The sequence below is a fragment of the Electrona antarctica genome (assembly GCF_951216825.1).
Source record: "Electrona antarctica genome assembly, chromosome: 16".
Classification (NCBI taxonomy): Eukaryota; Metazoa; Chordata; class Actinopteri; order Myctophiformes; family Myctophidae; genus Electrona; species Electrona antarctica.
The window spans coordinates 9,435,758-9,456,895 of NC_136797.1; the positions used below are offsets into that span (position 1 = coordinate 9,435,758).

Genomic DNA, 21,138 nt, shown 5'->3' on the forward strand with positions numbered 1-21,138 from the left:
TGTTATAGCGCAACCAACAGGTGGATTTTTGCAAAACACATTTTTGGAACAAAATGCCTCAAATCAGAAGAAATGGCACCCTTTTCACATTGGCTTATTATAGCACCACCGGGAGGCCACAACCTGACCTGCCCTGGTGGAGACCTGTGCCCCGAGGGCTAATAAGCCAGACCGAATCAGCCGGCGGATTACGAGTGGTTTATTAGCCAGGCTACACTTTATCTAGTTGGTCAATAAATCAGACAGTGTCGCTGACGTCACCAGTGACATCACACCTGGCCCCCTTTAAAAATCTGAGATTCTGATGGCTAGTGAATAGTTGAGTTTGGAGCCACTGTGAGTTCAGAGAAAGGAGCTTAAACTCAACAGTAGTAAAGAAATAATTTTGTTTCTGGGAGATAACCGAGAAGAGAAGACGCACTAACAATGGCCATGGATAACGGTTACATGCAACAAGCATTTGACTGCGAGCTTCTTCTGGATCCAGCATGGGAGAAGGGGCAGAAGAAGACCTTCACAATTTGGTGCAACTCCCACCTGAGGAAAGCAGGCAAGCAGATTGAGAACATAGAGCAGGACTTCCGGGATGGGCTGAAGCTCATCACGCTGCTGGAAGTCATCTCGGGCGAACGTCTGGCCAAACCAGAGAAAGGCAGCATGCAAGTCCACAAGATCTCCACCGTCAACAAAGCGTTGGACTTCATCGCCAGCAAAGGAGTAAAGCTGGTCTCCATCGGAGCGGAGGAGATTGTGGATGGAAATGTTAAGCTTACTCTCGGCATGATGTGGACCATGATCCTCCGCTTCACCATCCAAGACATCTCCGTCGAGGAGAGGTCCGCCAAGGAGGGCCTGCTGCTGTGGTGTCAGAAGAAGACTGCTCCCTACAACAACGTCAGCGTCCAGAACTTTCACATCAGCTGGAAGGATGGCCTGGCATTCTGTGCCCTCATTCATCAGCACCGTCCAGAGCTCATTGAATATGATAAACTGAACAAGGATGATTCAACAAACAACCTTAATACTGCCTTTGCCGTGGCAGAAAAATACCTGGACATCCCCAAGATGTTGGATGCGGAAGATATTGTCAGTACCGCGAGGCCAGATGAGAAGGCTATCATGACGTACGTGTCGTGTTACTACCACGCATTCTCGGGCAAACAGAAGGCGGAGACGGCCGGCAACCGGATCTGCAAGGTGTTGAATGTCAACCAGGAGAATGAGCAGCTAATGAAGGGATATGAGAAGCTCGCCAGTGATCTATTGGAGTGGATCCGTCAAACCATCCCTTGGCTGAAAAACCGTGTTCCAGACAACACCATGCAGGCCATGCAACAGAAGTTGGAGGACTTCAGGGACTACCGACGCCTCCACAAGCCACCCAAAGTGCAGGAGAAGTGTCAGCTAGAGATCAACTTGAACACCCTGCAAACCAAGCTGAGGCTCAGCAATAGGCCCGCCTTTATTCCCTCCGAGGGCAAAATGGTGTCGGACATTTCCAATGCGTGGGGAAACCTGGAGGGAGCGGAAAAGGGCTATGAAGAATGGCTGAAGAGTGCAATTCGCAGGCTGGAGAGACTTGACCACCTGGCAGAGAAATTCCGCCAAAAAGCAGCCATTCATGAAGCCTGGACCAAAGGTAAGGAGGACATGCTGCAGCAACGGGACTACCAGACAGCATCTCTGCCAGAGATCAAGGTCTTGCTGAAGAAACATGAGGCATTTCAGAGCGACCTTGCCGCACACCAGGACCGTGTGAAGAAGATCTCTACCATCGCACAGGACTTGAAAGATCTGAACTACTATGACTCTCCCACTGTGAGCGCTCACTGCCAAAGGATCTCTGAACAGTGGGATGCTTTGGGAGCCCTAGTCCTGAAACGTAATGAGACTCTGCAGAAAACCGAGAAGCTGCTGGAGACCATTGACAAATTGTACCTTGATTTTGCCAAAAGGGCAGCTCTGTTTAATAACTGGATGGAAGTTGCTATGGAGGAACTTCAGGGTCTCTTCATTGTGCACACTATAGAGGAGATCAAGAATGTAAGCACAACCAACGAGCAGTTCAAAGCCTCTCTTACAAATGCAGACAAAGAACGGAAGGCCATTCTAGGCATTCAGAATGAGATCACCATGACAGCCCAGTCCCATCAGTTAACCATGGCTAGCACCAACCCCTATACCAACGTCAACATCCAGGATGTAAACACCAAATGGGAGAAGGTGGAACAGCTAGTGCCTCAGCGCGACCAGGCCCTGAGCAATGCGCATGACCAGCAGCAGAACAATGAGCATCTGCGTCAACAGTTTGCCAAGCAAGCCAATGACATCAGACCCTGGATCCAGACCAAGATGGAAGAAATTGGCCGTATCTCCATCGAGATGCAAGGCACACTGGAGGACCAGCTGAAACACCTGCGTCAGTATGAAAAGAGCATTGTTAACTACAAGCCAAAGATCGACCAACTAGAGGGAGAGCACAAGCTCATCCAGGAAGCACTCATCTTCGACAACATGCACACCACCTACACTATGGAGCACATCCGTGTGGGCTGGGAGCAGCTTACCACCACCATCGCTCGCACAATCAATGAGATTGAGAACCAGATCCTGACACGGAATGCCAAGGGCATCAGCCAGGAGCAGATGAATGAGTTCCAATGTTCCTTCAAACACTTTGACAGGGATCGCTCTGGCACTCTGGGCGCAGATGAGTTCAAGGCTTGCCTCATCAGCCTGGGTGTTGATATTGCCAAAGATTCACCGGGTGAAGCCATGAGCAACGTGAATGTCAACCGACTTGGTATGGTCACCTTCGAGGCCTTTATCGACTTTATGTCCCGTGAAACCGCCGACACCGACACTGCTGAACAAGTTATGGCCTCTTTCAAAGTCCTGGCAGGAGAGAAGAATTACATCCTAGCCGACAAGCTGCGTGAGGAGTTACCATCCGAACGGGCAGAGTACTGCATCACCCACATGGCCCCTTACACTGGCCCTGATGCCATACCCGGAGCCCTCGACTACATGTCCTTCTCCACCGCACTGTATGGTGTGAGTGACCTTTGAACCTGGCAACAAATGGGGGACACAGTCCCTTTTGGCACAGGCACATTTGTTACAAGATAACAAATGTGTTGTGATGAAAATGATTAAGAATGAGAATAAGAATAAAAATAAGAATAAGAATAAGAATAAATAAACAATAAAAACATAAAAGATTGTAAAAAAAAGAAATAGAATAAAAACTATAAATAACCTTGATTGTTGACCTCTCCTGTGAATTCCAGCACCCAAATCCCCATGGAACCATTAACAACGTTGTGTTCCACTAGCCCTCCACTAGATCCATAACTTTAGAACGGGCTCTCCTTAACACTTGTGTTGAAAGTCTACTCTTCTTGGTGGGAACACTCTAGGCCCCCCCCACCTTCCGTGTAAAATACACTTTTTGGCCAGAAAATGTAATATTTCACCCTATAGGTAAAATGTTTTAGTTATTCCCCTGCACCCCTACAGATCTTGTCAATAGAAATTCCACTGACCACATCTGTAGGGGGCTGAACGGAGTAAATCAAATATTTTTCAGTCCGGTGGAATATTTTCTTTCCTGGCCAAAAGGTGTATTTTAGACGGGAGGTGGGGGGGGGGGGGGGGGGGTCAGCGTGTTCCCACCAAGGAAAGTAGGCTTTCAACATCTTAAAGCCGTCTTTGTTTGGTGAGTAGCAAAAGTGTATTCTTTATTTTTTCTGAAGTCGAGAGGCGGTGATATGGCGGTATGCGGGCAATAGCTGAAAGTTTAGGGAGAACTCCTTACGCTATGGACCAGACCTAACTAACCCTCAAGACACTGCACAGAAGAAATATGAAATAAAATAAAACAAATTAAAACAACGGTCCTTTTAAGGGCCACATCCTCTCCTTTTGCTGTGACCTTGCCGTGGTGGAGAGGCTTGAGTGATTCAGTGATCCTGGGTCCTATTCCGGTGGGGGTTCAACCACACCGGATTGGTCAAAGGTGAGAATCCAGACTAACAACAGCATAATCTCTTTCTGTAATGAGTGAGGTTTTTCTGCAATTTCACTAATGATACTGACCATGATGCTGATACTGACCATGAAGCTGACATGATACTGACCATGATGCGGGCATTATTACTGACCATGATACTGATACGGATCATGATACTGACCATGATAGTAACCATGATACTGACCATGATGCTGACATGATACTGACCATGCTACTGATACTGACCATGAAGCTGACATGATACTGACCATGATGCGGGCATTATTACTGACCATGATACTGATACGGACCATGATACTGACCATGATAGTAACCATGATGCTGGCCATGATACGGACCAAAACATGATACTGACCATGATGCTGACATGATATTACTGACCATGATATTGACTATGATACTGATACGGACCTCAGATACTGACCATGATAGTAACCATGATGCTGACCATGATACGGACCAAAACATGATACTGACATGATACGGATGCTGACATGATATTGACCATGATACTGATACTGAACCTCATGAGGGTCTGTTTGGAAATGGAGGTAGTCCAAAATTGTAAGCATGCTGCACATACAGTATCAAATCTTAGCCAACTCCCAAATGTAACATTATTGTGAAGCACACAAATAAAAATGTTTGTATATTACTCCTTCAGATTTTATCAATATTTCATGCAATTCAGTGCACATGATCTCTATAGTCATGTGATCAAGATGAATCTGTTTGATTTGTCATATTCCATCCTGATTGGCTAGATTGACATCTAAAGTTCGCAGGTGTGGCCTGTTTTGAACAAAATTCTTGTAGCTTGGTTGTTTAAACAGGATGCTTTTGCTTTTTCTCTGTCCTTTACGTAGGCTACTTGCTTTCTTACTTAATACATAATACTTACTTACCACTTATTCACATATACTCTTCTGTCTTTTAATTTGTTTCAATCTTTTTTTTATGGTTTATTTTGAAAAACATTTTTGAATAGTTCAACTAGCCGTTCTACATCGACAGTGAGCTTGTAGATTGGCTATTTTAACTATTCAAAATGTTTTTCAAAATAGGCAAAAAAGTTTAGGGATAAAGGGTTTAGCATGGACGAAAATAGAGCCCTTAAGAGTCTGTCCGTCTATGTGGAGATAATCTCGCAAGCCACTGGACCAATCATTGCGGACTTTTCTGTGCTGTGTGTCACCAGGCTCATGTAGAATCCCACTAGTTTCTGTTCAGACTCTGGAACGATTCAAGTCTGTCTGTCTGTCTGTCTGTCTGTCTGTCTGTCTGTCTGTCTGTCTGTCTGTCTGTCTGTCTGTCTGTCTGTCTGTCTGTCTGTCTGTCTGTCTGTCTGCCTGCCTGCCTGCCTGCCTGCCTGTCTGTCCCTTTGTGCCTATAATATGGTCTGTCTGTCCTTGTCCCTTTTATGCCCATATATGGAGATTATTATGTCACTTTTGTCACTTTTATGCCCATATATGGAGATCATTATGACACCAGTATATGCCCATATATGTGCATATTGGTTGGGCCGGTGGTTCTGGACAGCTGGATCTCCATATAAGCCTATTGGCATATTGATCCGTTTTTCTATTGACTTGTGCTTTCGTTTTAAATGTACCCATTATACTAAATATACTGTGAAATAAAAATGTCAATCAATCAATCAATCAATCAGTACATGGTTCTCAACCTGTGAGTCGGGACCCCCACATGATGTTGGGGGGTCCCCAGATCCAGATGACAATAAAGTGACAATTTTAGGACATTTAATACCTTTTAAAAAATCACACTCGTGTGAAGTGAGGTGCGCTCTTATCATCAAACATCATCATACATACAGATAGAGAGATATAAGAACGAGGAAAAGATTGTGACAATAGCCGATCTACAAGCTCACAACGCCTCGCGTTGTAGATCTGCTATTTTCACACACAAAAATGAAGAAAAGACAAGAAATGAAATGAAAAAAGACGGTTATTGCATTAAAAGTATAATCAACAAACTATAAAAACTGGTCAAACATTGGCCAAATTGTAATTTAAGATATAATTAAAAAATCACACCCGTGTGAAGTGAGGGGCGCTAATTTGAAATCTAACTCATGTTGATTAGGTGATGTAATGGTGATGTAAAACAAACATTTGTTAATGGCATTTAATGTTTGGGTCAGGGACAAGATGACGTACATTTTCCCTTCATTGTCAATGGTGTTATTAAAACAAACATTGAACTAAAAACAAACATTGTATATAGGATAATATATGGGTTACATCTACAAGGTCACAACGCTTCACAACGCCTCACGTTGTGAGCTTGTAGATGAACTATTTTCACAATATTTATCTGTGGAACCGAGTCAAACTATGCCTCAAGTCCTACATTCCAATTGTCACTGGGGGGGATCCCGGTTCATATATGATTATTTTGTGATGAAGTTGGCCTATACTGTATCTGACCAACTTCATGCTGGGCACCGCACTCCCTCGGGCTCGCTCTATGAAACTCAAGTTTGAAGTTGAATGGTTAATCCCTGATGTCATCAGTATATGCCCATATATGGACATTATATCCATGACACTAGCTCTGATGCTGTCCACTGGTAGTATAAATACTGCTTTTCAAAGTTGTTGTTCTAATTCTAATTGTAAATTTTGTAGTTAACTTCGGCGTCCTTGTCGTGTTATAGTGTTTTTCCTCTAGAAACAGCTGCCATTTTTGTGGTTTTGTCTCCGTTCAGCGCAGGGCATTCATCCTCTCTGCTCCGGTCAGTGGGCATCCATTCTCTCTCTCTCTTCAGCCTACATTCGCCATTGATACCAACGTCAGCAACGTTTCATTTTCACGTTCCACTGGCACTGTATCCCACAATTCCCAACCCAAAACAAATGGCAAGTGTAATAATAATCACAGAGTATCCAATCAATTGTTGGCCCTACCATTCCCAAGACACGACAGTTTTAAAGGCTCTCATCATTATGCCGATTCACAGAACAACAAGAATGATTACAAGAAACCCCGTCTGCGAAGTGGAAAATTCCAATGTGGGGTAACAGATAGAGGACGCGGGGCCCCGCACAGGAACATGCAGTACCACCCCCCCAAGTGGGGCCACCCCCACAGGCCCTTCAACAAGGAACTTTTCCTGCAGGCCAATTGCCAGTTTGTGGTGAGCGATGACCAGGACTATACAGCTAACTTCACCGACCCGGACACGCTGGTTAACTGGGACTGGGTGCAGCAGGTGTGCATCTACAGCCACGAGGTGCCCCTGTGCCCCATCTGCCTGTATCCGCCGCTGGCGGCCAACATCACGCGATGCGGTCACATCTTCTGCCTGCCGTGCATGCTGCACTACCTGTCGCTCAGCGACACGAGCTGGGCCAAATGTCCCCTCTGCCACGAGGCCGTGCACACCGCTGCCCTCCGGAGCGTGGTGGTGACGGTGACCAGGCAGTACGCGGTGGGCGATCTCATCACCATGCGTCTGACGCGCCGAGAAAGGGGAGCTCTCGTGGCCATGCCCAGCGCTCGGTGGGTGAAGGTGGAGGAACCGGTTCGATTTGAAGACACGTGTCTTGGCCCGTACTCCAAGCTGCTGCTGGCCTCTCCGCAACAGGTGCTGAGCCTGGTGGCGAGAGAGAAGGCTGCCCTGCAGGCACGTCTCAGTCAAGAGGCGGACGAGGGTTCCTCCCGTTTCATCCAGAGTGCCCTGCGCCTCTTGCGGCTGAGAGAGGAAGCTGCGTTGAAGAAACTGAAATTGCGCTCCTCGTTCACTCTGGACGAACCTGCTTCCCTTGTGAAGGAGGCGATGACCACAAGCAGCAGTACCATCAGGCCCGAGCTGGTCTACTCCTCTGCCTTTGACGATGAGGTGTCCGAGACCCCAGAGGAGGCAACCTGTGAGGACGCGGACCCCCCTACTGGCATTCAGGAGAGTGTGAAAGAAGAACCTGCTGCTCCAGAGCCCCCACCTATTGAGGTGAGCACCCCTTCTGGTCAGGCGAGACGTGCAGGCCGCCCACCAGCCACCGTGGCACATGGACCCTACCACTATTTCTACCAAGCTGAGGACTGCCAGGAGATGTTCCTGCACCCGCTGAACGTGCGCTGCCTCGTGCACGAGTGCGGCAGCTTGGAGGACTGCCCGGACACCATCACTGCCACACTGGTGGAGATAAAGGGACACTCGGTCACGGAAGACGTCCGCCGCAGGCACCGCTTTCTGGCTCACCTTCCTCTCACCTGCGAGTACAGCATCTGTGAGCTAGACTTGCGGCCGCCCGTCGTGTCCAAGGAAACTCTGGACGCCTTTGCGGATGAGCTGGAGCAAAGACGGAACCTCAAAGCGAAGAAGGCGAGCGATGAGCGGCGCAGGGAGAAGCGTATCGAGAGGGAGGAGAACCAGAAATGGAGGAACTATCCGAAGGTGCGTCTGGGTCTGACCAACCTTGAGCAGTTCCCGGCGTTCGAGTCACCGCCTCACGACAGTGCCCTCCCCGAATACCCGGACGGTCATCCGGCTCCTCCTTCGCCGTCATCTGAGGGGACGTTCCCTCGTCTGGACGGACAGAGTGCTTCATCTGTTGTGCAGGACCGCGTGGAGGATGACTGCAGCGTCACGTCCTATGCACATAGGCTGAAAGGTGGTGCAACCCGCAGAGGCGATGACGGGCCGCTCTGGAACGACGCGTTCCCGTGTCTGGGTGGACAAAGCACTGCATCTAGTGCAGGCAGTAGCATGGAGGACAACCCGACATGCATGTCCTTTGCACGGATGCTGAAAGTTGGTAAAGACAGAGGCGACGGCGGCCGTGGTGCAGGGCCCTGGGTGAGTGATGAGTCTGACGATGAGGGGGTCGACGGTGTCCCAGACTTCCAGACGTCTTTCAGCCAGGCCTTCGAACAGCTTCTGCAGCTGGACAGCGTGGTGGACACTGCTCCTCCACAAGCCGTGCAGGTTGAGCCCGGCGATGAAAGAGGCGGCGGAAAGAAAAAGAAAAAGCAGAAGTATCAGAAGCTTCTGATCAGCACGTCCATGGCCGTCCGCACAAAGTAGACAACACCAGTGCTGTAGTCTATAGCTTTTTCAGACGGTATACCATAATTATTCCCTGCATGACATGCGGCATATAGGCTATACACTCGTAGTGAATGCAGAAAATGGTTAACAGGCAGTATACGATTTTATTTTTGTTTTATTTTTTATTTTTCAAAAACGGCACCGCATACTATATTACTATTCTAAAGGTCTGCATCCCAGAGCCATTTTTGGTCATAAGTGTATAGGCAATTATTTTTTTTATTTTTTTCCTAAAGCAAAAAGGTTCCCAAAAATATGAAATATTTCTTTTTTTTTCTTCTTTTTTTTCAAATGTCCAAAGACATTATTTTTTCCCTAAAAGAAAATATCAAAGAATGTGAAAACAGCCGACATACAGTACAAGCATATTGAGCTTGTAGATCAGCTAGTTTCTATTATAGGGCTTAAAGGGAGTATAAGTGATATTTTCTGTCAAAATAAGTGTTAAAGGTATATACAGTGATTTCACTTAATTCAAATATCACTTTTTTTCTTTCTTTTTTTGGATAATCTTCCCTACTATAGAGTGCTGACCATATAATGTACTATAGAGTGTGCTAACCATACAGGGCTGGACTGGGACAAAACTTCGGCCCGGTCATTTTCGCACGAATTTGGCCCAGACCAGCCCACCACAACCTCGAGGCACGTCCCACTGCGGGACGAGACCCCGGGGAAGACCAAGGCGCAGTTGGAGGAAACACACAGACTCACATGGCCTTGGAACGTCTCGGGATCCCCCAGGAAGTCACTAATGTTGCTCTGGAGAGGGAAGTCTGGAACACTCTGGTGGAGCTGTTGCCCCCGCGACCCGACTATGGATAAGCGGTTGAAGATGGACGGATGGATGCTCAGACAATTCATGTGATGTGGAAATGTGGTTGGCCTGTCCACAGTGTTCATTTTGACAGTGAATTTTGATTTAGTTCTCACATTTTAGTCATCTTAAATGTCGACTATGGTCAACTAAATCTACAGCATTAAACCCAGGCTACAGCACTTGTTGCCCAGAGTGTTGACCGAAGAGCAGCCTAATGTGGAAACGAGGTAACAGTTTCTCAATGTCTGGTCGGGGCTCCGCCTCCGGGGGACCCCCCGGGGATCAAACGTACCCTCACGGGTGTGTAACTCCGAGAGTGTAGGATACAAAATTGAACCCAATGGGGGTCCATTCGCTGATTCGGGGACCACGGTCATGGACCTGAAGTTTAGAAACAATGTTGTATCCAGATAGCCTACGGCTATAGGCTACTTAACTATTGCTGAAGTCATAACTTTCATGGCATAGCCTATAATAATAATAATTCAATGCGTTTTTTAATTTTTTCGCACATTTGGCATATCAATCTGCTGAAATGTATAGCCTAGCCTGTTTTGATAAAGTAGGCTTTTGAAAACATGTTTCGTGTCGTAGACGATATCTCTTTTTATGTGACAAAATCCAGCTAGATAGCTATAATGTTTAATTATGAATGTATGATCAAAATTAAGGTAAACGCCCCAACAACCAACAGTTTGAGGCCTAGTGCGCCCTTATAGGCCTATATACTTATATATACACCATCAACCAACCGAATTAAAGGTCTTGAAATAAAAATAAATAAATTAAACATTCAAACAGGTCATGTACGGCTATATAACCCGCTGCCGATGTATGTCTTAAATACATTTACAGCACACGCACAATCTTTTAACTTCGCTCATGCTGTCGGCCAGAAGCCTCCATAATTTCAACTTGTTAGTTTTTATTTTCATTATATGATGTCCTCCTCGGAACAAAACATGGATCTTTAAGCTCAGAACTTGTGAGCTATTTTTGTTAAGTCGGATAAGTGTGCTCTTATATTGAACCAAATAATGAAAAGCAGCCTATATTATAAGCTTAAATAATAGCTATACATTGGATATTTGGAACCCAGATAACGGTTTTGTCTCGAACTTATATAAGCAAGAGAAGAGGTTTCCACCTGACAGTTATATTATTGTGCTGCCTTTTTACGTGATACATGTGAATTACATGCCTTGTATTATATGGACCGACCGACACAGTTGCGGTGACATTCATGGGTTTTGTCAGAGCAAGGCCGCGGGGAGGCATGTTGAAGGAAGTGTGTGTCGTGTGTGTGTGTGTGTGTGTGTGTGTGTGTGTGTGTGAGTTGGGGGGGGTGTAAGTGCTTTATTCTTGGTGGTACCCGGTGGCACGGAAACACCCTTCTTCCTCCATCGGCGGAGGAGAGGAGGGGGATTTTTTTAGGGAACACTTTTCAGAAGTGGTTTTTATACCACACATGCGAGCAAGCTGCTTTACGTGCTGTGCTGTCATGCTCCGGAGGGGGAAGAAGGGGAAAAAAATCACCCCTATTTTAAATTTATACAATAAAGAGACCAAGACTGCAGCGAATTTAGCGAAAAACCATAGGAGGCTGAGGAGGAGGAGTCATGATTCTCAAATTGTATTGAATTTATTGATTGATCAGTGATGGACCGTGAAGAAGTATTTTTTTTTAAACTTAAGTATAAGTTAGGCATATAACAATACTCTCAGGCGTACAAGTATAGGCTAAAAGTTCTGTATTCACATGAGTACAGTACAGCCAACAATATTGGCATCAAAAGTAAAAGTGCTCATAGAACGTCGCCTTGTTTCAAAATGCTTTATACAAATCTTTTGAGAATAGCGGATTTACAAGCTCACTCACAACGCATAAAGAGACACTGTGAGGTCTGCTATTTTGCAAAAAATAACTAGGCATATAGCCTATAATAAAGCCGTCAAACAATTGGAGTAACAACTATATGACATTTGCCTCTGAGATAGACGTATAAAGTACGCTATCAAAACAATTGAAATACAGTCTCAGAGTTACAGACCCTTAAAGGGTCCATTTGGACCACTGGGGGTCCCCGGATCAGAGGTTGATAAACAGTATATAAAATAAACCTTTCTATACATCAACAATAATAAATAATAACAAAACCTTGCCTGCATCATGTGCGGGCAAAATGAATTCAAACTTCACCATTTTAGTGGCCGAGATATCACGGATGTTTATTTTCGTTTTATGGGAACGATGTCACAATGATTCGATTAAATGGAATAAAAATGCGGCAGCTTGAAAAGATTTATAAAAATCTATAAAAGTTTACACTCTATTTAATAAGTCCCACATTGGGAGCAACTCTAAAACGGAACGGAATTATTTACTGTTCAAGATTTAGAGCAGTAGATTTAAAAATATATATATAATAATAATAACATACAGGCCACTATAATAGCCTGTTAAAAATAATAGTTGTAAAAAGTATTTGGGTATATTTGTTTTTTTGTATTTAGACTATAATCAACGATATTGATATCTATAGCATGCTGAAATAAATGTCTTTTTTCCATTTATGTATAGGCTGCTAATTTAAAAATGCTGTTTGTTGACACATTGTATTGCTATTGTGCTTAGTGGAAAACTATACCTTATATATGACAATAGACTGTGCTGGATTATAAAGCCAAATGTGTTGTTTTTTAATGTTATGTGACTTATAACATGAATAGGCTAAGCTCATTATTTTAAGTACAATAAGTAGGCCTACATATAGGTCGACACATCATAACAAGATATAACTTCATGAATTATAACTAAGAGCAAACTAAGAACTTTAACTTTAAAAGAGGCCTCGATATCAATCATCCTTAAAGGCCTGCAGGAAACAAGTTGAACGCTAGATGGAGCTATTTATGTAAATGGTGGCTTTTCAAAAGTTAACAGGAGGCAACAATCTGATATGAAAAGCATTCACCGGCCAACTTGACCTGAGTTGGCTTTGTAGGCCTACTTGGCCCGCTCATTTCCCAGACCAAATATCTTAGCCGAAGCCTTGGGAAATACCCAATACTATGCGTTGTATTGTTTGTTTTTTAAGCCGAAAATAGCCGATCCTTCCAGGAGCCCACAACAAGGTGTCTTGTAGATCGGCTATTTTCGGCGTTCTCCCCACCGCCCTCAGACCAGGGATGTGGCCTATGGGGTGCACATGGTTAACTTGAGACTTGAGTAGCCTATATCAGAATTAGAATGGATATTTAATTATATACTTCTCATGACCTGTTGTTCCTGAGTTCCTCGAGTCGTAGGCCTATGCTTGTGATTGTTCATTATTGTTGTGAGAAGAAACATTTTCCTATACGTTTCCCTAGAAGAAAGGAGAAAGCACGCAAGCCAAACAACACACTTTAAATTCGGACAATATATGTTTTTCCATTTTACACTTACAGAAAAGGGAGATATGGCCATCTCTCGTATACTTAAACGCCTGCATAACATAATTAATAACACATTATTTGGATGCAAATTTCATGTAAAAAGCAGGACTTTTTCTTTGTCAATGAGAAAAAATAGGAAACTTAAAAAAAAAAAGTATGCCTATAAACAATTGCAAAACTTATAATCCTGATAGCTAAACCATGCATGGAGTCTCGCCATAATTATGCTGAATTATATGCGTTCTTGTTTTACTTTTTAATAAAATGATTCTTATATGCTATACAATATTGAATGTGAATAGTGACAAATGGATATTAAAAAACATAAAGGCTATACATTTAAATGTTTTTCATAATTAACACACTTTATAGTGCATGGATTTCAAGTGTTGCAGCTATAGTAAAATCCTCAGTTGTTCATATCATATGAAAACTCATATCTCCATTATGTCAACTTTGTATGAATTAAGAATTCACTAAATGTCACACTACAGTGTCACAAAAGTAGACAATTTAAATAAATAAATAAATAAATAAATAAATAAATAAATAAATAAATAAATAAATAAATAAATACATAAATAAATAAATAAATAAATAAATAAATAAATAAATAAATAAATAAATAAATAAATAAAGTCTATTTAATAGACGATAGAGGCTACAAGCTCATGCACACATGTTCCCGAACTATAAGTGAAAGTGAATGTGGTTGTGTGTATGTGTGTGTGTGTGTGTGTGTGTGTGTGTGTGTGTGTGTGTGTGTGTGTGTGTGTGTGTGTGTGTGTGTGTGTGTGTGTGTGTGTGTGTGTGTGTGTGTGTGTGTAAAGTACAACAATTAGAGGTTTTGACAAAATAATAATTATATACACAGTTAAATGAATAGCCTGCATGCGGGGTTTGACGGTACAGGTATAGCATGAAAACCTTGAACTTAACAAGTTTCTTTGCACATGGCGCTGCAGCGGATGAAAGTATAGCCTCTATGAGGCTATAGCCTATACCACCACAGGCTCATATAGGCAGCGAGGCTGTAGGTCTAATGCTACGAAGAATAGGCCTATACTTTTACTTCAGTAAAGTTGCATAGGCCTATAATATTTTATACTTCTAGTCCACTATAGCCATATTATAGGCAAACATTGTATACTTTTTACGACACTATAACATTATTTGACGGCTTTAGTATAGCTACTTTTGCCGATGTGGATGAATATTTGCTTTAGCCAAGTAATATTTGGCATATATGCACTTATGTTTCGACTATCCGAAAATAGCCAATCTATACAAGATAGAGCAGCTCTTTAAAAAAATATATATATATATGCCCAAGAAAAATCTGGCCTATGTTTTGCCCACTTTGGCAATGTAAGTCTATGCCAATACGTTTGTCATTCAAGAAGTCAATTTGAATACAGGCCTTTTTGGAAGTAAGTATTGTTGTATATTATTGTATTGTATTGTGTAGAAAAACATCTGAGCAGCCAACCTACTTCTTGCACCACTGCATGTCTGCATATAAAGTGCATACAGCCGCCTACACACGGCATAGCTCCTTATTTTCGTGCTCTCATGCTTTGCGTGTCTGATGCGAGCACACATCGGAGCGAACACTTGACTCTACAACACAAATGCTCGCGGCTATCTAGCTATAACTCACGCAACTGACTGTGGTGCATGGTGTAGACTATATAGCTATACACAATTTGCAATACTCTAGTAGTATATAGGCCTATATACAACTAATCTTTGCTCAATACAAATACAATACATCAACACATAGCCTATAGCTGCCTAATAGAAGTAAAACGCACCAAATAGAAGCAATAACCTGCCTACCATAGTGTAAATCGGTCTCTCTCTCTCCCTCTCCCCCCCCACCCCACACACACACACACACACACACACACACACACACACACACACACACACACACACACACACACACACACACACACACACACACACACACACACACACACACACACACACACACACACACACACACACATCAGATCCAATTACAAATTATTAATATAGTCAATTCATATATATGCAAGGGTTCAAGTAACAGGCTTTAGTTTGTTCCCATGGCCCTTTCTAATCATAACCTATTTTTGTATGTCCCCCTCCTAAAAAAAACGGGAGGTTTTTATAGATTAGCCATATGTGCACTGTACCAGGATGACCACTAAAAAGCATGGCCACACCAACATTCTTAAAACCACTCAGTTAATTTTCAAAGAGCTTTTTTCTGTTATTTTTTCATTTTTGCACGGTCGGTGACGTCCCGGCGCCATGTGATCTGGCCGGGCGGTATAAAGCCAGACAGAAGATCCGCCCTTCGGATTGACTCAGGTCTGGAAGAGAAGGTCCCTTTTCACGTTTCCCTGCACAAATATATATATGTATATATGTCACACATCACCGCAGCGACATACCTACATTCGGATGACCGTATATGTTTTTGTCGGCGAAAAGCAAAAACAAAAAAATGTGGAAAGTGAGGACTATATAGGAGAATTATCATCTTCTACCACGTGCTATTCTCTCCATCTCTCTCCCATGAGTTTGTAAAAAAAAAAGAAGAAAAAAAAAGGGAAAAAAAGAAAGGAGGGTTAGGGATAGCTTCGTGAAAGCAGCATCTCTTCCTCCGCGGTGGGTCTGGTGGTGAGGTGAGCCCCACCATCATGACTCTCAGCTCAGAGATGTCCGATGCCTCCATCCTGTCGGAGGAGACCGACATCGACGTGGTCGGCGAGGGCGAGGAGGAGGATGGAGACGCCGGCCACATCACGCGCTCCTACGCGGACGACGGCATGCTGCTGGCCGGCTCTCCGCCCGGCTTGCTGGACACCACCAGCTCGTCGTCCCGGGACTCGTACGGCAAGGCGGCCGGCAGCAGCAGCAGCGGCGGCAGCAGCGGCAAGAACACCCTGGTGAAGCCGCCCTACTCCTACATCGCCCTGATCACCATGTCCATCCTGCAGAGCCCCAAGAAGCGGCTCACGCTCAGCGAGATCTGCGACTTCATCAGCAGCCGCTTCCCGTACTACCGGGAGAAGTTCCCGGCCTGGCAGAACTCCATCCGACACAACTTGTCGCTGAACGACTGCTTCGTCAAGATTCCCCGGGAGCCGGGCAACCCGGGCAAGGGCAACTACTGGACGCTGGACCCGGAGTCCGCCGACATGTTCGACAACGGCAGCTTCCTGCGGCGGAGGAAGCGCTTCAAGCGGCAGCATGCGCAGGACTTGATGCTGCTGCAGCGGGAGCACAACGGCTTTATCCCCGCCGCCGCCGCGGCGTACGGCTACGGCCCGTACGGATGCGGCTACGGCATCCAGCTCCACGGGTCTTACCATGCCCACACGCACACCACCGCGCTGTTTGCGTTTCAGCAGCAGCAGCAGCAGCAGCAACAACAGCAACAACAACAGCAGCAGCAGCAGCATTCCAGGCACTCGCACCACCAGCACCACACGGGAGGAACCGTTATCCCCGCTCCATCTTTGATGCCCACCACCACAGCCTCCACCACCACGGACTTGGTAAGGAGTAGGTTTTATCCCCCGCTTCCATCCTCCATCCAGACGGCCCCGACGACGATCCAGAGCAAGTCCGGCTCGCCCGTCCAGCGCTCCCCCTTCTCCATAGAGAGTATCATCGGCGGCTCGCTAAGCCCCACCGCCGCCACCGCACACCGGACTGTGTTGCCCCCATCCCTGGCCACCGCGTCGGCCAATAACCAGCCTCCGAATCCGAATGGCAGCATCCATGGACCGGGAGCTGTCTTACACACGGCGGTTGAAAACTTTCCAAACAGACTTGTGAACGGCTGTTAAATTTCTTTTAAAAAACTACAAGTTTTTGCCCAAGAGACAAAAACAAAAAACGTCCCTCTCTTTGAAGGTAGGATTATTTTTGTATGTTTTTTTTTATTTGATATCACGCAGCAAGGATGATGGACATACAAAATAAACCATATTCGTGCCTATTATGGCCTATTCAAGCTGTTAAAAAATATATATATTTATGTTGAGTTTTGAGTGAATCAAAATGTTTAACCATTCCATAGTCACTGTTTATTATGGCGTCTCAGGTTCAGGGTTTTAATGAGGTTTAAAATGATCACATGGTTTTTAAAATAGGCTTATGTATTTGTGTCAAACACCTCAATGTTCCTTTTTTTTAATTGGCAAATCAAAACATTTTTTTTAATTGTTTTGATTTGTAAACTTTGTATTGAGAAAAAAAAGTCAGACATTTATATGCAGTTGTGTGTTTATTTCAGTAATAAAACATTGTAAAAAAAATTGGGGGGGCAAGTATTGTGTAACTGAAGTGTGATATTTTTACACAGTCTGTTTTTCAATAAGAATAAATATCGTTTTTTCAAAAAGATAATTTGTTTGGGAATAACCTTATTAACTAAGTATATGCAACGCCATTGGAATTCTAGGCTACACCAAGAGGCTATAGCCTATTTTATTTGTAAACTCATGTCATCAAACTTTTTGAGCAGCAGATTATTTCATTTATTATTTGGTCTTTTATGAATGCAATTTATAGTCATCCATCACACATTGGAGGGATAGAAAGCGTCCAATTCTTCAAAATGTTGTGATGATGTTTTGATCTGCAGCATGCACGCAACACGGAAGTATTAAGCTCACGAATAATGCTATGGTTTAAATATTAAATGAACACTTGTCAACTGTAAAATAAATAGCCAAGATTTCATTTCAATGTTCTTAATAGTTCAATATATAAGGGAGACATAAAAACAACAACTCTATCCTATTATAGTGGCCCTTTGGTTTTTATGGAAACACTGTACCCTCATTGATTGATTGATTGATTGATTGTCAGAAATGTAAACAGCACGAGGTACAGTCATGGCTAAAACGTATATTGGGGACTTGTTTCCATTGTGGTCCCATATTAATTCAATTCATCAACATTATAGCATATATGAACAGTGAAATGAGGTCTTTACCGCATGCAGGGTACTATAGTAGACGTCAAGGTGTTACGAGGGGTGACAGGGGGCTATGTTTTGAACAGGATGGTGCTAATCTCAAACAGCTGCGTGCAGTGCAGGCAATGGCATCTTTAGAAAACAGACATGTAGACCTCCGTGAATCTTTCATTGGTGTCGTATTAGTTTGCAAATTGCAATAATAATAATATATGCATGGTCGAATGAGAATGGATGAGGGCTCGTTCATTTATAATGTAGCCTATAGCTAATGGCCCTGGAGTCAAAGGTGCAATATTTGTCTTCAAAATAGTATCCATAAATAGCCAACAAATAGTAAATACTCAAATAAAGTAGGACTATATGTCATATAGCCTTCTCAAACAATTTACTCGAGTAGGCTATAGACCTATAGTAGATATACTACTCGTAGTGAGTGAGTGTGGCTCCACCACAGTAGTTTTGCAATTTAAGATAACATGAGATTGAGATATATAGTCTTTAAGTATAGTTTGCCCCAGGCGAGCTCACATGTGTTATTATCTCCGCGTCCAAGGCGGCTCAAATGTAGGCTAAATAAATTAGCTCATGCATGCCATGTGCATCATTAATAAGACGAATGAAACAGTAGCTATATGGCGCTATATCTGCACGCAATGCATGCAGGTTATTTATGCCCTGAGGCACGTCGCTATAGGGGCCGAGGACCTACATGCGTGATGCATGGCGTGGAGAGAGAACTCTAGTCTGCATGCTAACTTAGTGATGCAAAACAAAGAGCACTATATTTAAAAAAAAATCACACTCGTGTGAAGTGAGGGGCGCCTCACTTCTTTAAACAAACATTGCAGACTACTCTCTAAACAATTAAGCCTTAAAAGTCCATATAGAGTATAGACCAGTCATTTCCCAAAGTCCGACTTGGAGGGGTTAGAAGCTGAAAAAAATGGGTTCTCTCTCCCGATTGGCTGCCCGAAATGTGTAGTCCAGACTGAAAATGTAGGGCTATGTAGTTTCTGTTTATTAAATGGCTAGTGGAGACAAACATGGGGTGACTGTTACTGGACAAACAAGGATTATAGTGCCTAATGCGGCTGCCAATATTATACTATCAGACAGAATTAATAGGCCTACAAGATTTTTGATTACAGTAACCCCCCCTTAAATACCATCCCAGACTCCCTTCAAGTGTGTATAGCAGCCCTACTGTGTAGGCTACTAGCACAGGCTGCTACTATCCCGATGACGATGTCGATGACGATGTCGATGATGATGATGATGATGATTGTGATGATGATGTTGGTGTGTGCGTGTGCGTGTGCGTGTGCGTGTGTGTGTGTGTGTGTGTGTGTGCGTGTGTGCGTGCGTGCGTGCGTGCGTGCGTGCCGGTCTGCTGCTGACTGCATGCGTGTCACAGCCTCGCCTGCATGAGCGCCTCGCCTGAGCTGAGCCTGAAAGAAAGGTTGTAGCCTGTGTGTGTGTGTGTGTGTGTGTGTGTGTGTGTGTGTGTGTGTGTGTGTGTGTGTGTGTGTGTGTGTGTGTGTGTGTGTGTGTGTGTGTGTGTGTGTGTGTGTGTGTGTGTGTGTGTGTGTGTGCGTGCGTGCGTGCGTGTAGTGTTTATGTTGTAGTAAGGATAAAAGCTCACAGTCAGTTCACTAGGCCATGAGAGGACACTTATTGCGTGATGATGATGTAACACGCAAGGAGAGAGGACAGTGGACACTACTCTCTCTCTCTCCCCCCCCCCTCTCTCTCTCTCTCTCTCTCTCTCTCTCTCTCTCTCTCTCTCTCTCTCTCTCTCTCTCTCTCTCTCTCTCTCTCCATAAAGGTCACAAACAGGCTACTGACAGAGTCAGAGGGATGACTAAATAGGGACAAGGGAGGAATCGAGACATGACTGATTCAATTGGGAAATATAGCCATGGAGGCTAGCCATGCAGGCAGCCAAGTCCTGTTAGTTTGGACCATGAGTTCATCATCTGCTGCGTTTTTAGGTAGAATAATATAGCCCGATTTTTCACTATATAGGCTCTATTAGTATAAAAGTATAGTATATAATAAAATACTACACGATTACAAGTTAGATGTAGGCCTATACATGCACCCCGTTACAAAAGGCCTGGCCCTATATTAAAAAAAGAAAAGAAAAACAAAACTTGAGAAAAAAGTTTTGGCTGATCAATTAAAGTATACTCAAGTACCAAAGTAAAATGATCCTATAAAAGTTGTATACATGTAGGCCTAATAGGCCTATACAATTTAACCTGCATGTGCAATGTATTCAGAAAACATGCACAAGTGCATAAAGACCTGCACATCGTCTGCAACGTTTCGGTCAAAGACCTTCTTCACGTTGCCTAAATAAAGTGTTCGCATTGCAAGTGCAGACGGTGTGCGGGTCTTTATGCACTTGTGCATGTTTTCTGAATACATTGAGCCCTGCCTATACGCACCCGTCTCAGAGCATATCAGGGGTGCATAAGACTTTGTTGCCAACCATGCAATTAAAAATAGGGTTTAAGTGGTTAATGTTTGTTTTGTAATACGAATCAAAAACAGCGTATAGCCTAACTTGTGATATAGTCACGACTCACAAGTCTTCAAATAATTGTAGTGGAAAAGTAGGCCTATATGCCTATATAGGCTATAGAGTACTAAATGCATTTGTGGTGCAGGTGATGACAAATATTTCGGCTTTATATTATTATTAATAATAATCAATTAATTGCTTTGCTATATAATGACAGCAAGTCTGCTTTTCAATCAATCAATCAATCAACCAATCAATC

At 43.9% G+C, this 21,138-nt stretch overlaps 3 protein-coding genes across 3 annotated transcripts; all 3 read left to right on the forward strand.

Annotated features, from left to right (window-relative positions):
• Positions 1–1,065: 1,065 nt before the first annotated feature.
• LOC306939126 (alpha-actinin-1-like) lies at positions 1,066–3,069 on the forward strand (the record flags this gene model as incomplete). The annotated part of the gene is made up of 1 exon (XM_079523626.1): positions 1,066–3,069. One exon carries the CDS (start codon positions 1,066–1,068, stop codon positions 3,067–3,069), a length of 2,004 nt encoding a protein of 667 aa, XP_079379752.1.
• A 4,043-nt stretch (positions 3,070–7,112) lies between these two features.
• Positions 7,113–9,086, forward strand: LOC306940320 (E3 ubiquitin-protein ligase RNF10-like; the record flags this gene model as incomplete). The annotated part of the gene is made up of 1 exon (XM_079525340.1): positions 7,113–9,086. One exon carries the CDS (start codon positions 7,113–7,115, stop codon positions 9,084–9,086), a length of 1,974 nt encoding a protein of 657 aa, XP_079381466.1.
• A 6,663-nt stretch (positions 9,087–15,749) lies between these two features.
• Positions 15,750–17,626, forward strand: foxd1 (forkhead box D1). Its single transcript, XM_079523813.1, has one exon. It carries the CDS (start codon positions 16,059–16,061, stop codon positions 17,211–17,213), a length of 1,155 nt encoding a protein of 384 aa, XP_079379939.1. The 5' UTR covers positions 15,750–16,058; the 3' UTR covers positions 17,214–17,626.
• Positions 17,627–21,138: the final 3,512 nt, after the last annotated feature.

What these genes read in the sequence shown, in the direction of transcription:
- foxd1 (XM_079523813.1), top strand. Translation starts at nt 16,059, where the DNA reads ATGACTCTCAGCTCAGAGATGTCCGATGCCTCCATCCTGTCGGAGGAG.